Consider the following 16,569-nt stretch of genomic DNA (forward strand, 5'->3'; position numbering starts at 1 on the left):
TAATATATATTGTATCAGAAACAACTTCTCTTCCTTCATAAGGTAGGGTAAAATTTGTGTATACATTACCCTCAGACGTGTACAATTTCACTGGATTTGTCTTCAATAGTTTAAGTATTTCGCAAAGACTCAGAATGCGTAAGAATAGAAAATTCGATTTAAGTTTTAAATTAGTTTAAGTTAGCCCATATTTTGATTTTTTATTGACTCCTTTCAAAAGAGACGCTTCTGCCTTTCCACTTTCCACGAGTCAAAAAATGTAATGATAGCCAAGAGAACTAGAGAGCTAGAGCGAAATACTTGTAGCGAGTAAAAAACAATTTCACAAAGTTTCGTTGTATTATCCATTCAATTACGAGCGGAATTTATTGGATTTGTCAAGTCATTTTCTATTTAATAATTTCTCTATACTTATGTCTTTTGCTCGATAGTATCTTCAATGCGGAACTAGCAACTTTAGCCGTCTCCAATGAACACAATATCTAGCTGCGGAAGTCGTAATCACGATTAAGCATTCTTTAGTGCAATCAGTGAGTTGTTTAATCCTTGGAAGTTGCCAGAATTTGGCAAGAGTAGTTCAAATACCAACAAAATATAAGATTGTCAGTTCTCTTACAGGTCTCAGTATATGGCTAGTCTATCGTGCATTCAAAGTTTCACTAACTGATTCTGCAATCTAACAAGTTACTACATTGGGCCTGAACTTGCATCATCGAAGTTCATGTAATTTCATTGCCAAATCACCTGTTCCCAGAGTTAGTGTTACGTCACATTCAACTCAGATGTTTGTGTCCAACACTGAACTTGGCTATGAAAAATCCTATCGTATCAAGGTCGGATGACGGATCAAATCTCTGAACACGATTTTCCTCGCCGGGCTTTAACCATTCCCTGGAAATTTAAAAGCAGCGGTGATGTCAATACCACCAATCATGATATATAATGCAACATATACTGATGAGTTTCCGCACAAGAAACAGCATCACACCATGATGTTTATATGATGCCGTTCCTACAATGACGATGGAAAAACTACTACCTTTCAAATAAACGTACAGCCATTGCAGAAATTCTGTATCTATATTAATCTCTGTTCTGCTACTAGTCTAGGCAGTTAAAATTTAGAAAAAATAGAGATGACTCAAAGGTTCTTTCTTTATCTTTTAGTTGTTACAATCTTTGTTTGGCATGCACACACATTCAAGCTTCGCCATACATATTTTAGGAATTACTCAATAGACACCAACACATCCATCTTATAAGAACATACGAGAATGACAGCAGAACGAACAAAATGAGCTTAACTAGCTAAAGCACATGTCATGGGTATAAACTGTTTATACAGTTTTTCAACACACAAGTGACAACTACGTCTTGCAAAGCAAACACTATGAAATGGAAAGATGCTTACTCAATAAATCCGTCAGGCAATTGACAACTACCAGTGAGGCCGGGTCCTCCAATTTTTGGATGCTGAAAGAAACACATGATTTAGAAATATAAGTAAGATCAATGGTAAGCTAGAAAATCTTGATGAGTATATTGATGAAAAGTAATTTCTCACTATACATCCTCAATGATTTCTACACAGCAAACAATTCCTTTAATATAAATTTACTGGAAGTATTGTTTTAAATGAATATGCAAGCTTTTAAGCTAACCTGTGATGCTAACGAGAGAAACTTGTGTGTGTCCAATGCATATCGAACCAACGCTTCATTCTCACCAGGGTTTATTGTACATCTGAAGTTGGAAGCAGTAACATCAGTTGTTCAGGCTATTAAACATATGACTAAGTATTGGAAGAATCAGTCGACCACTCCATTAAGTCTACATAATTAAAGCGCATGACATTAAATGCTTGTCTCAAAAATGAGCAAAAAATGTGGGGGAGCATGGAGGTATTACTGTCAGGCGAAGCCAGGAATTTCCCATAGGATGTTCAAACTTAAAAGAAGTAAACAAAATTTCCGACAAAGAGTGTTCAATGTATGTTATATACCTCTAAAACCTAATATTTTACCAGAGTGTAGCTTCGCCCCTGCTCTCAGAAAGTAAGAACTCCATTAATTAATACTACAGGTGCTACCCCACTCAGACAACACAAAAGAAAAACATATGCACTTAAAGAACTCTGGAAGCAGTAGAGAACCCATATACATTACGTTTTTTCAAGTAAAGGAAGCTAAAACTTGAATTATGTTCCAAAAACAATCAAACAAGAAAACCTCATGTGACCTCTGGGCAACCCTAGGTCCTTAAAAGGCCAAACATGCACTTTCCTGAAAAGCCATCAGATCTACTCACAACCCACTCCTTCTCTGAAACCTCATCTCCCATCTCCTTATCAGTAAATTGCAACTGAAAGGCATAACTACAATCAGCACAATCTTCTCTAGCTGATGAAGAATCTTATCACATCTTAATATAAGTTAATCTGGCTCCCAAAGAGGAACTTCTATCCTCAGCAGACACTATGTGTAGAGCACAGTGTGCTCATGAGTCATGTCTAAATTAAAGGGAAGAGGAAGTTTTGGTGCTCAATCAAGTGGTTAAGAGCAAGCAAGCATATTTAGCAGTTTTCACTTTGGCCAAACATAATATCTCCAACCAACTTCCGTGTAATCACAACCACCATTAAGGATGTCTAGATTCAACGATTTACACTCTTTTTGAGAAGGTCCATCATCTACACTCTTAACAAGTATGGACTTAAAAGTAATATTATACCACTTGGGAAAGAATAACAGTGAAACTGAAATAATTTGCAAGAGCAACATTTAGAGAGAGGAGAGAGAAGCTCTGCAGGCGCAAGTTAAGCAAAGGTGTGCTAACGTGCGCTCCCCGCGATGCCGCGCCGGAAACGACAGGCAACTCAAGCTCCAATCCCTGCGACGAAGATAGATGATGATGTGAGGGTAATTACCCTTCAGTCAGGCGTTCCCCAAGCTCTGGTTCCATTGCAATTGATCAACTGGGTGCCGGGAGCAGAAGGTCCAAGTCGTGTGCCACAGGAGATCCAGTCGCCGGTACCGATACATAAGGATGAGACAACTAATACTACTGCTCGACGGCTGAATTTCCCCATTGCACAACCTGCGCCAAGCCCTACCAAGGTAAACTCTGGATCTGAAATTCCTACTATGGCGGATGTGGTTAAAAACAATCGAGCTCAAAACCTAGGCATGCAATTGAAGTCCCCCCCTCCCCCAGTCATTAAAAATGGAGTCAAAGTTGTGAAGCTAAATGAAACAAAAATGGAGGAACATAGTAGGAAATGTTGAAGTGCATTAATTGGTTATGTTTTGGGTGGCACTCCTGCGTTTAAGGAGATGTTACAGTTTGTCTATGGAGTGTGGCATTTTTTTTCAACTCCGAGAGTATTCCTCCATGACGATGGGTACTTCATTTTCAAGTTTGACTCGGAGGAAGATAAGCACATCTTACTTCAAAATGGGCCTTACACCTTCAACAGCAGACCGATAATACTAAAGGAATGGGTACCAGATTTTAAATTGAACAAGGAGCCTCTGAGATTTGTTCCTCTATGGGTGTCATTCCCTAAATTGCCTTTACAATGCTGGACTGAAGAGAACTTGGGTCGACTTGCCAGCTATTTGGGTCGACCAATATGTACTGATAAATTGACTGCCAAAGGTGATAGGATCTCATATGCCAGAATTCTCATTAAGATGGACATAACTCAACCACTGCCAGACAAGGTAACCATTGAAAAATCTGATGGCAACATTTGGAATCAAGACATTGAATATGAGTGGAGGCCTAAGTTCTGTCAGAATTGTGTCCAATTTGAGCACTATACTGAAGACTGGAAAAGAGAATCAACCGGAGTAGATACAACCACCACGAGTTCAGAAAAAGGTGCAGAAGAAGGATCACCCCTGCCCTAAAGCGATATAGAGAAGTTGCCCCTCTTTTCTATTTTTTTCAGTTCTTATTTCTCTGTTCACCCCTGTTTTCTAATTTATGCTTGTGCTCTGTTTTTTTTTTTTTTTTTTTAATTTCTGCTGTTTGCTGTTCACTGCTCTGTTTTCTGCTGGTCACTGTTATGCCATGTTTTAACAGTTCCTTTTGTGATTTGGTTTTGCATTTGCTTAATATGTTGACTTTTTGAGGATTAATGACTATCTAGTTTTAGTATCTGTTATTTACTTCTTAATTTATAATTGAAACATTTGCTTAAAATGTTATTTTTATTGAGTTCTTGGTCATTTATCTATGCCTATTTAATTTTTTCTATTTATGTGTTATATTGCGCTTCACATGAAAAAAGCGCGTGCTTCGCTTCACTTTTTGAAATACTCTGTAATCTGAAAAAAATTTCGTACTTCGGTGAAGCGAGGCCTCCTCGCTTTTTTCCGCTTCTCGCTCTCCAAAACACTGGGCAGATGCCAAGCTTAAGATCAAGGTTCGACAAGGCCAATTCTTTTGTTAGCTAAATCACATTATCGATTCGCAGGGTATGGTTATTCTTGCCCACCACTACCCTGATTTTTGTAGGATAACGTTTTATCCTATTGTTGTATTGTTGGAGGTAAGGTCTAGTCCCCCTCTTGTACACTTCTTCCAATTAATACAACTCCCCAGACAGCTGGGAAATTTAAAGAGACTACGAGTAAAACAACATAAAGTTACAAAAGTTACTAGGAGATTTGGGGTGGAATGGGATTTTTATACAGATTGTGCTCATGCACCTAATGGAAGGATTTGGATTGGCTGGAGAAGAGCAACAGTTGCAGTGACTATCCTCTCTAGTTCTGCCAGTTGATTCACTGTCATATTGTGGATAGGTTATCTCAGTTTAATTGTGAATTAACCTATATCTATGGGTATAATACTATCACTGAAGAGAAACCATTGTGGGAACAGTTAAGAAGACTAAAAGGAACTATAAATGGCCCTTGGATCATATTGGGAGATTTCAATACTCTTCTACATAGTGATGATAGAGTCAATGCGGTACTAGTCCATCCTACTGAAACAATTGACTTCCAAAATTGCATTACTGATTTGGGGGTGGGACAAGTGACTAGGAAAGGCTGGCAATTCTCTTGGTGTAATAAACAAGATGTCCCTGACAGGATATACAACCATATTGATTGGTGTTTGGTAATGCTGAGTGGTTACAGACAACAGCAGTATTGAAGCCAATTATCTCAACCCTGAGTGCTCAGATCATTCTCCTATAGTGATCAACACTGTAGTTGCTAGACAATACCTGAAAAGCCCCTTCAGACTTCTCAATGTTCTGCTACAACAAGAAGCATTCAAGATAATTGTCCAAAATGTGTGGCAGCAGAATATCAGAGGTCACTGTATGTATATGGCAGAAACTGAAATTGGTGGAGTTAGAAGCTAAGCATTTGAATAAAGAATACTCCTCATTAGAATGCAGATTGCTTAATCTGAAACAAAAGCTAGGTGATATCCAAGACAATCTTGCAGAAGACTTATTCAATAGCAGGCTTATAAATGAGGAAAAAGAGACATTGATGGAGATGGAAAAATGGGATGTCATTCATGAAAGAGTCCTCAAACAGAAATCCAGGGCTACATGGATCTCCTCTGGTGACTCAAATACCAAATTCTTTCATGCTCACATGAAAGCTAGACAGGGTAGAAACAGAATTTCTTCCATTCAGAATGAACAGGGAGTTTTAATCACTGATCCAAAGTCAGTCCAACAGGAATTCATCACATTCTTCAAGAGTTTATTAGGCACCTCTGCAACAGAGCTACCTTGTATTGACATAGCTGTAGCAAGAAATGGACCTTGTCTATCTGCAGCACAGCAACAGGACCTGGTTAAACCTGTGACTAGGGAGGATGTGATACAGGCTCTCAAGGAACTACCAAATGACAAAGCTCCAGGCATAGATGGCTTCCCAGCTGAGTTTTTTAAAAGCATACTGGGATACTATTGGAGCAAAGGTAATAACAGCAATACTACAGTTTTTTGAAAATGGACAACTTCTAAAAGAGATTAATTGTACCACTCTGACACTGGTACCTAAAGTTTCAGCTCCTACTATGGTCAAAGAATTTAGATCAATAGCTTGTTGTTCAACTCTATACAAGCTAATTGCTAAAATCTTGACTACTAGATTGAAGAGAGTAGTGGATCTCATTGTAGGTCCATCTCAATCAGCCTTTATTGAGGGGAGAAGTATTCTGGACAATGTAATAATAGCCCATGAATTGGTCAAAGGATACTCTAGGAAAGGGGTGTCACCTAGATGTATTGTCAAAATAAACATAAGGCTTATGACTCAGTGGAGTGGGGATTCCTATAGATGGTGTTGCTTGAATTTGGTTTCCCTTTGAAGATGGTCAACTGGATCATGGCTTGTGTTTCAACTGTCAGCTATTCACTATTGATTAATGGTGGATTGACCACAAGGTTTCAGGCAAAAAACGGACTAAGATAGGGGGATCCAATGTCCCCTTACCTATTTGTCCTGGCTATGGAGTATTTGAATAGATCCCTGAAGAACTTGAAACAAAACCCTGATTTCAACTACCATCCCAGATGCTCAAAGTTGGATCTAGTACACATTTGTTTTGCGGATGATTTGCTAATGTGCTGCAGGGCAGATAGAATCTCCATCCAGTTAATGTTACAGGCATTTAATCACTTGTCTGGAGTTTCTGGGCTTAAAGCCAATATTGATAAAGTTCACTCTATGTAGCAGGGGTGTCCAGTGAATTCAAGCACCAGATCATTCAGGAGATGGGCTTCTCTGCTGGGGAAATGCCATTTAGATACCTAGGAGTACCACTATCTTCAAGGAAACTCAAAATACACCAATGTTTGCCACTAGTAGAAAAGATGATTGCAAAGATTAGATGCTGGTCTACTAAATTTCTATCTTACAGTGGGAGACTGCAACCGATTAAAAGTGTATTATTTGAGATGCAGACTTACTGGGCTCAAATCTTTCTACTGCCAAAAAAGATCATCGCTATGGTAACAAATGTATGAGAACATTCCTATGGACAGGTACAAATGAGGTTTCCAGAAAAGCGCTAGTAGCTTGGGAAAAACTGTGCATGCCTAGGTCTGCTGGAGGATTAAATATTCTGGAATTCTATAGATGGAACAAATCAGCAATCTGTAAGCTTCTATGGGCTGTTACTCAAAAAAAGGATAGCCTATGGGTAAAATGGATCCACTGTTTCTATATAAAGCAGAGAGATCTAGTGCAAATTCCTATTCCTAACCAAGCTTGTTGGCTAGTTAGGAAGATATTGGAAGCAAAGAGCTGGCTAGTGAATCATGGTGACCCTGAGGTACTGTTAAAAAGCTTTGAAATACAGGGAAAGTTCAGCATTAAGAAAGCATATCAATTCTTCACTCCTCAGTTTCAGAAAGTAGATTGGAAGAAAACAGTTTTGGTGCAAAGTATTATTCCCAGGCATCAATTCATTCTCTGGTTAGCAATCCAGCACAGGCTATCTACTGTTGACAGGTTAGAGAGATGGGGAATACAGGTTGAAAAAGAGTGTGTACTGTGTGAATCTGACACAGAGGAAACCTAGGAGCATATCCTATTAGACTGTCCTTATTCACATCAGGTGTGGAATACTCTCCTAGGCTGGTTGGGAATAAGAAGGAACATTGGCACTTGGCAGGAGGAAGTCACTTGGGTAGCAAGCAGGATCAACAACAGACCAAGGGCTCATATTCTAGGATTTCTCTTTGCAGCAACTGTGTATCATATCTGGGCAGAGAGAAATGCAAGAAGATTTCAACAAAGGAAGCAAGAGGCTAGGCAGAGGGTGAAGGAAATAGTTATACAGTTACATGTTAAAGGGCAGAGAAATTGTAAATGGAAGAGTATATTAGATAGATTGAATTGTTACCCTGCATAGATAGAATTAGAGTATAGTTTTAATCTTCCTAGAGAACTAACTCTTGAGTCCAAAAGAGTTAGCTGTGTATAAATCTTTACTTGGTTGAATAAAAAATTTATTTGACCAAAAAAAGTATGGACTTTCTATGGCTAACAAAATGAGACAACTACCAAGTACAATTGCCCCATTCGGAATAGCTGTCAAGTCTGTGGAAGGTTTTTTTTTAAAATTAGGACAAGTTGTCTAAGGGTTACTAACACCTCCGTCCTTATTTACTTGGTCATCATTCTTTTATATCCGTGATCCATCCCAGTTTTCTTGGAACCCTTTCAATAAGTGCAAACTTTTCATTCAAGAATTCAAACGATATATACTAATGGTCTTTCCAATCCATTTTATATGGCGGTATTTGACTGCAAATGGAGTTTAAAAGGGGCAACCCGGTGCACTAAACTCCCGCTATGCGCGAGGTCCGGGGAAGGGCCGGACCACAAAGGTCTATTGTACGCAGCCTTAACCTGCATTTCTGCAAGAGGCTGTTTCCACAGCTTGAACCCGTGACCTCTTGGTCACATGGCAGCAACTTTAGTTAAGCTAAGGCTCCCCTTCCAATGGCTGCAAATGGAGTTTAAAATGTTAATTTTTGACTTGTATATTATATAGTGGTAGAGAAAGAAAATATTAAAGTAATGGCTGCAAAGTTAGATTTCGATGGAGAAAATATCACGCTGAAGTCCTAAAATCTGAACAATTTTTTTTTTTTTTGGGAGAAGGTAACAAATTTTGTATATATAACAACTGCACCAAGGAGGTGCAGTCTTTCAAATTTACAGAAAATCTGAACAAGTTAACGAATTCAAATTCTTGAAAATTGTAAAAAATTGCATAGAAATGGAATAGTGTCAAACATCTTTGGATGTCCTAAATTGGAAAGAGTGTCAAATAAATTGGGAGGGAGGAAGTAGTAGTTGATGTTTGATAAGTTAGCATTTCAACTAATTTTTCTAGTGTTTTGATAGAGTTTTATGCTCTGTTTGTTGGAATTAATTGATTAATTATGCTTTAAATGATGAAGTTACAGGGTGTGAAGTGATTAAAGAGCCAAGAGGAAAAGAAAAGTATCAAAAACATGCATGAGAATGGTGAATGGAAGTTTAAAAGTGTTAAAAGAATGAAAATAAAGAAAGGTTGAATACATACAGATCCCCTCAAACTTGTCTCATATTTCCACCTAGACACTTATACTAAGACTTGTACTTATTAGGCACTTGATCTCTATTAAAATTGTACCTATTAAACACCTTGCAAACAATAAACTAAAGATATAAAATGTGTGGATCACACGCCGATGATATGGAGAAAATCACCAATCACTGAAGGACACATCAGAAAGAAAAAAGGAAAAAAAGAAGAAAAACATGGAGACCACCGTCTCCTTCTTCACGCCACCGAACTCCTCCATTGTAGACACCCACTGAACTGCACCTTCAAAATCCACACAACACCATCAAATTTCTCTCTGTCTTTCATTTTCAAATATCATAACAAAAAAGAGTACACGATTATTTTGGTAGCTTTCCTTCCGTTAATCTTGTTTAAGTCATGGTTCCAAGTTTGATTTTAAGCCTCGGATTACCGTTTGACTAGAAAATTGATCTGAAACGTTACTGAGATAGAATTTCGAGTTGTAACATTGTGGTTATGAATTTGGAGGTGAAATTTTTCAAGGAAAAAAAACCTTCAGTGTTGGGAATTCGAGTTGAAGATTCTAATGGTGGAAATTCATTCAGAAATTAAATTGAAGCTGGGAAAATTGATTGGAGCTTTGTCTTGCTTGGAAATCGAGATATGTGCTGATTTTGGAAGGCTTGGGGACCTATATATTCGGAAAAATTTTATTGTCCTTATCCAGTTGCAGTCAGCTATTGTCGGTATTTGGCGATGGCTCCGTTAAAGGTTCTCATGTAGTGCTTCAGTGCTGCCACTGCAGTCGCCTGCTAAGGTAGAGAGGATAGAGACTAGGTAGAAGGATTAGGGTAGTGTTTGATATTGGGTGAAGGTAGTGGTGCTAATGGTATGTGATGATGGCGGCGGCGAAGGGAGGGGTGACAAGAAAAAAAATCAAAAAATTAAAAGGTATGGCATTCCACACTCCAAAAATCTGTGTTATGCACGTATTGTGCCACCTCAGCAAATTATGCCTAATAAGACAGTTTCAATAGAGATTAAGTGTCCCATAGGCAGTGTTGTCAAAGGCTCGCTTAAGCCCTAAAGCGAGGCTCAAAACATGTTGAGCGTTTCGCCTCGCTTTGCGGGCGCTTCAGTGTCGCATCAAGGCTCTAAAGCATACTTTCCTTGCCCATGAGTATAATCCTGAAAATGCGACACTGAACAATTGATATTTCACTTTATCGTTATTTTTTCTTCAACTTTTTTTGTCCATATATTTGTTGTTCATGCTTATAATTATTGGTCTTGGACTACATATACATATTTTTACTTTTTGCTCCAGTTGCGCCTTTTTTCATTAAAGTCCGCGCTTTATTTGCCCTTTGCGCTTAAAGCCCCAATGGGCCGTGGAGCTTTTTTGCGCTTTTCGTCTTTGATAACACTGCCAATAGATACAAGCTTTAGTTTAAGTGTCTAGGTGGAAATATGGGACAAGTTTGAAGGGCTACATATGTATTCAGCGATAAAGAAAAGCGGAAGATGTGCGTAGCTATGCTACTGAGGCATTAGAAGCTGAAGATTTTATAGTGTTCTGGAATTAGCTATGTTGCCATGCGTAGCTACGCTCCTTACCTACATCAACTGAAGACCTGAAGCATTACAAGAGAGAGTTGTTGGGCGTAGCTACGCACCACCTTTTGCGTAGCTATGCCATCCGAAGGGCAATTTTGTCTACTTGTGGGACTTGGTATAAATAGTTATTTTAAGTCACTCTAGGGGATCTTTTTGGAAGAATACTTATGTAGCATCTTTTGGGATTTCCTCTTTGGGATTTTGGGTGACGTCACCATTGTTTTACACAATCTTTCTTTCCTCTTTAGCTATTATGCTTAGATTTCCATCTCTTTTTGTATTTTCCTTCTTTAATATGTCTAGCTAAGTTTATTAAGCTAGGATTGTGAAACCTAAGTGTGGTGATGTTTTTGGGTTATTAATTTTACTCTCAAGTTTGATCAAGCTTTGTGTTATCTAATTATTCCATGCTTTATCGATTGATTGTGGTTGCAAACACTAAATACATGCCTATTTTGCTTGTTCTATCTAGGAAAAGTGGAATTTTGCTTAGGTACAAGGTAATTAGCAAGGAATTAAGTGGGTTAATCACTTGATTAATGAAATCTAGCTAGGAATAGTGTGATTTCTACTTGGATTAATCAATTGCTTATCATTGAGCCTTAGTTGACTTGGAAGAGCAACTTGAGGTAAAAACCTCAAGTGTTGGAAGACATTAAGTTGGTAGAATAGAAATTGAGGTCATAATACATGCTTAATTAACTAGAATTGAATATTTGTATACCCAAAAGCATAGCCTACACGAAGGGGAACAATCTTAGCGCATTCTCTTATTTGTTACAACTATATCTTTACTTGTATTCTAAGTGTTCGATAAAATTCCTAGACTAGTTTACATAGTAATTTTAGAAGTAACTTTTAAATTAATTGAACAACCACCTTTTGTTTGAAGATTACATTAAGAATTATCAAGTTTATACACATTTGGACACTCTAACACACACCTACTCCTTGTGGGATTCGACCCCAACCTTTGTTGGGTTTATTATTGCTAACGATCGTGCTACACTTCCTTTACAGGTGCAGGATTGGACGTCACCAATATTTGGCGTCGTTGCTGGGGAGTACGGTGTTCTTGTGTTACTTTGTAATTGTGTGTTTTCTTGAGTTCTTATCTTTACTTCGTGATACTTTGATTCGTATGTGCTTGTTATAGGTTACCAATGGCGAACAACAATGACCTTGGTGATTTGCCTCTTGGGGCCATTGAAGAAGATATGGTAGATGAAGAAGCGGCTCCGGTTCAAGGAAACCGCCGTGGTCGAGGGCAAAACCAAAACCACCCTCCGCCGCCTCCACCACCACCACCTCCACATGGCTAACCGGCTCAACAATATGTCGCATTAAATGATGGCTATGCAAGTACAATTGTCCCCCCTCGCATTAATGCGGGCAATTTGCAAATTACAAATGTCATGCTTACCTTGCTTGAGCAAAGAGGCTACTTCACCGGAGCACCTCATCAAAATGCATACAAGCACTTAAAAGGGATTCGTAGATGCTTGTTGGGGAAGTAAGCAAACAAATGTGTCCGAGGACGCTTTGAAATTGAGGTTATTTCCTTTCTCCCTAAGGGGAAAGGCTTTGGATTGGCTAGAGCGCTTACCGAACCATTCTATCCATACTTGGGATGAGTTGGCAGAGAAGTTTATTGCCAAATTCTTCTCACCCTGGCACATGGCTACTTTGAGGGATGAAATCTTGGCATTCAAGCAAGAACCAAATGAGCCACTAAATGAAATTTGGGAACGCTATAGAACCGTGGTGAAGGAATGTCCTAACAACGATATGACCGAGAACATATTGCAACAAACCTTTTACCGTGGGAAAGTTGTGGTGGAGGATAATACAGTCAAAATCATACCAGACGCAAGCAACAGCACTCAATCTTTCATCTACTGTCCTAATTGGTACTCGCAACAACCCATTCAGTCCTTCACCATCACCATAGGTGTTACGGAACTAGTTCGTTAGGAGATGGCAAGTCACAGCAAGAATCAGTGTAACAAGTCTAACTCACAATCAATTCCTTTTTCAACTGCCATCACAGCAGGAAGCCGAGAGAGTTAAAGCAGGGGAGTGGTTTCGGAATAAAGAAAGTTATCACTTAAATGGTGGTCGTCGGTGACTGGGTCTAACATGGCAAAGCCACGCTCAGATCAAAAATAGGTTAGAGCCTTTGGTATCCCGTTAAATGTCTGGTCAAAAAGCACCTTCCGGTCTATCGGGAATTATGTGGAGGCTTTGTTGGAATTGACATAGATACAAAATCAAGAACCAATTTGATATGGGCACGGATCTGCGTGAAAGAATCGTTAGCAGAGATTCCACAAGGTGGAGGTAGAAGTGGGTGATTGGAGATATGAAAGAGCAATCTTACCAGATGAGTACGTACGAATCGCCGGAAAGAAGGTCGTTGTTTCTCTGAAGGGGATGGGTCAGGGAAAGAACACCTCAAACCCCACCAAACCTATTGTCAAGTCTATTGACAAGCATGTGAAGTATCACGTGGGGGTCAGACCTAACAGGGATTCAAAATTGATGGACAACTTTTGCAAAGAATCGATGCCGGTTCAATTTTCATTTAAACCGGATAATGCTGGGCCTTCGGGTACAAAAAATTTGGACCACGCATACTATTTTAAAAGCCCAAAAAACAGGGAAAAAAGAAAGGAGAAATTTATTTATAAAAGGCCCAAACAAATCTGGAAATATAAAGGCCCAATTACCACTACACCAATCCATAGCCAATCTATTATATTACCCACTCCTCATATCAAATCCTCGTCAGATTTTCACCAACCAAAAGATACAGAACAACACCTGGAAGCAGATGATGAAGCAGAGGAAAGGAGTTACCCTCTTCTTCTACCTGCGCCAACTATGGGGATCACTTCACCATTGGTAAGTGACACTGATTCTGCTCATTCTTCTCTCTCTTTCAGCGACTGTCCATCTCTCCATGGTACGACTCTGTAGACCAGAGAATTCAGAATCCTTTTATAATTGAAATATCCAAGTGGACCAAATTGGTGATGGGAAAGCATGCAAGGTGTTTGGAATCAACGTAAAGGGTTTTGAGCATGAAATCTTCGACATGATTATGAGAATGGAACAAAGAAGACAACAACTGGTAATCAAAAGCAAGGGATAGGAGCAAGAAAACAAAGAAGACGAAGGGAGAAACTGTCAAGAGATTGATTTGCTCGGTGAATTATGATGGGGTGAGAGAAGAACAGGGATAGGAAATACCAATCATTTTCCAGATGAAAGTTGAGATTTTAAGCTGGAACATAAAGGGGTTGAATAATAATGGGAAGAGGGACACTCTTAAATCATTAATCAGTGAGTGGAAACCAGATGTTCTCTGTCTTCAAGAAACTAAATTAGAAGAGGAACAGATTCTTAGCCAGGCAGATTTGGGGCAACAGATGGGTCAATTGGGCTGAACTCAAAGCCAGTGGTACTAGGGGTGGGATCATCATCATGTGGGATAGAAGACAGTGGAATTGCACTCAAATACAGCAGGGGATTTACTCTCTCTCTTGTATGTTGGAAAGTCTAAATGAGGCCTTCAGTTGGTGCTTTACACAGGGGTCTATGGGCCGCACACTAACATTGAAAGGGAAGAGTTGTGGAGTGAACTTGGAGCCATAAGAGGGATTTGGCCTAATCAGTGGGTGATAAGGGGGGACTTTAATGTATGCAGATTCGAAAATGAGAGACTCAATTGTGTGAAAAGATCCAGGGCCATGCGAAATTTTTCAAATGTAATTCAAGATCTTTGCTTGGTGGATCTTCCTTTGCAGGGGACTTTTTACACATGGACTAGAGGGGAGGACATCATTCAAGCATCTAGAATAGATAGATTTTTTATCTCAAATGAATGGAATGATTCCTTTAGCAAAATCAATCAGATTGCTCTCCCTAATGTCATCTCTGATCACATTCCACTGATGCTAGAATGTGGTGACCGGAACACTAACCCTTCTTACTTTAAATGTGAGAACATATGGTTGGGGATGAAGGGCTTCATGAATAAAGTCAAGGCATGGTGGGCAGAGCTATGAAGTCAGTGGCCATCCCGACTTCACTGTTACACAAAAACTCAAGCTACTCAAAAAAGATCTTACCATCTGGAATAAGGAGGAATTGAGATTGATAGGCTTAAGAAAAGAAAAGCACTAGAAGACCTTCTCACATTGCAACAGAACACTAAAGGTAGAATACAAACTCGGGAAGAGAAAGAGAAGATCATAAGCCTAAAAATGGAAGTGGAATAAATGGCCAAAGCAGAAGAAATATCGTGGAGGCAAAAATCAAGATGCTTGTGACTCAAAGAAGGCGACAGGAACACAAAGTTTTTTCAGAAAAGGGCTAATGCAAACAGAAGATCAAATGGAATTGACAGACTCAAAGTAGGGGATGAAATTACAGAAGACAAAGATCTCATCAAGGGTGAAATTCTTAGTTTCTATCAGCAACTCTACACAGAAAATGAGAATTGGAGACCTACAGCAAGGTTTGATGATGTTGCAACAATCACAGGGGAAGAAAAAGTGTGGCTGGAGAGAACATTTACAGAAAATGAGGTTATAGCAGTCATTAAAGAGTGTGCTTCAGACAAAGCTCCAGGTCCAGATGGTTACACCATGGCATTTTATCAGAAATCATGGGAGATAATTAAAGATATTATGGGAGCACTCCAACACTTTCACCAAAATGGACAGATGGTCAGGTCATGCAATGCCTCTTTTATTGCACTGATTCCTAAGAAGAAAGGTGCAATAGAACTCAAGGACTGAAAAGAGTCATTGGGAAGCTTGTCTCAGGGCATCAAAATGCATTCATCAAAACAAGACAAATCACTGTTGCACTAACTGCTAATGAGGTACTAGACTGGAGACAGAAATCAGGGCAGTCAGGTCTCCTTTTCAAACTTGATATTGAAAAGGCCTTTGACCAGCTAAACTGGTCTTACCTATTCAATATACTTGGGAAGATAGGGTTTGGTGCAGGTTGGATCAGGTGGATCAAGTTTTGTGTAACCACTGTGAAGTATTCAGTTCTTGTCAATGGAGGTCATGTTGGTTTCTTCTCCCCACAGAAAGAATTGAGACAAGGGGATCCGCTCTCAACCTTTTTGTTCACTTTGGCAATGGAAGGCCTTAGCAAAATGAACAAAAAGGGTAAGAGAGGATCCCCTTGTTGGAGCATTTAGCAAAATGCTTGACAAAGCAAACCAAATACACTGGTTGGAGGGTTTCAAGGTGGAAGTTCTGTTGGGAACTCAATTAGTGGCTCTCATCTCTTGTATGCAGATGACCTGCTTATTTTCTGTGGAGCTGACGCATGTGCTCTATCTTAACCTCACACTCATGATTTTTGAAGCTATATCCGGCCTCTACATGAACAGATTGAAGAGCACTATTTACCCCGTAAACAGTCCCAAATATGGAGGAGCTAGCAGAGCTAATGGGTTGCAATGTGGGATCTTTTCCCACAACATATTTGGGTCTATCACTTGGAGCCAAAGTCAAGTCACAAGATATCTGGAATGGGGTAGTAGAGAAATTTGAAAAAAAGGCTTGAAACTTGGCAAATGCAGTATCTTTCACTCGGGGGCAGAATAACACTCATTAACAGTGTCCTGGACAACATAACAACATACGTCATGTCCCCATTTCCTATACCAGCCAGGGTGCAGAAAAGGCTAGACAAGATTAGAAGAAACTTTATGTGGGAATGAAATAGTCAAAACAACAAATTTCATCTGGTGAAATGGCCAAGAGTGATTCTGCCAAAGGAGCATGGAGGATTGGGCATAAAAGACCTAGCATTGCACAACAAGAGCATGCTAATGAAGTGGCATTGGAGGCACAACATGGAGAA

At 39.3% G+C, this 16,569-nt stretch overlaps 1 protein-coding gene across 2 annotated transcripts in view; it reads right to left on the bottom strand.

Annotated features, from left to right (window-relative positions):
• Nucleotides 1-535: 535 nt before the first annotated feature.
• LOC104107066 (rRNA (cytosine-C(5))-methyltransferase NOP2C) overlaps nt 536-16,569 on the bottom strand; it is a 43,351-nt gene continuing 27,317 nt past the window's right edge. Inside the window, exons 11-13 of one of the 2 annotated variants that reach the window (XM_009615766.4) lie at nt 1,662-1,743; nt 1,412-1,473; nt 536-891 (exon numbers count right to left, since the gene is read on the bottom strand). In XM_009615766.4, coding sequence (XP_009614061.1) covers nt 774-891; nt 1,412-1,473; nt 1,662-1,743 — 262 coding nt within the window. In that variant the 3' untranslated portion in view covers nt 536-773. Of the gene's footprint in view, nt 892-1,411; nt 1,474-1,661; nt 1,744-9,018; nt 9,355-16,569 lie in introns of those variants that run through there. The other variant, XM_070181278.1, reaches the window with a different exon arrangement.

This window comes from Nicotiana tomentosiformis, chromosome 7, assembly GCF_000390325.3.
Source record: "Nicotiana tomentosiformis chromosome 7, ASM39032v3, whole genome shotgun sequence".
Classification (NCBI taxonomy): domain Eukaryota; kingdom Viridiplantae; phylum Streptophyta; class Magnoliopsida; order Solanales; family Solanaceae; genus Nicotiana; species Nicotiana tomentosiformis.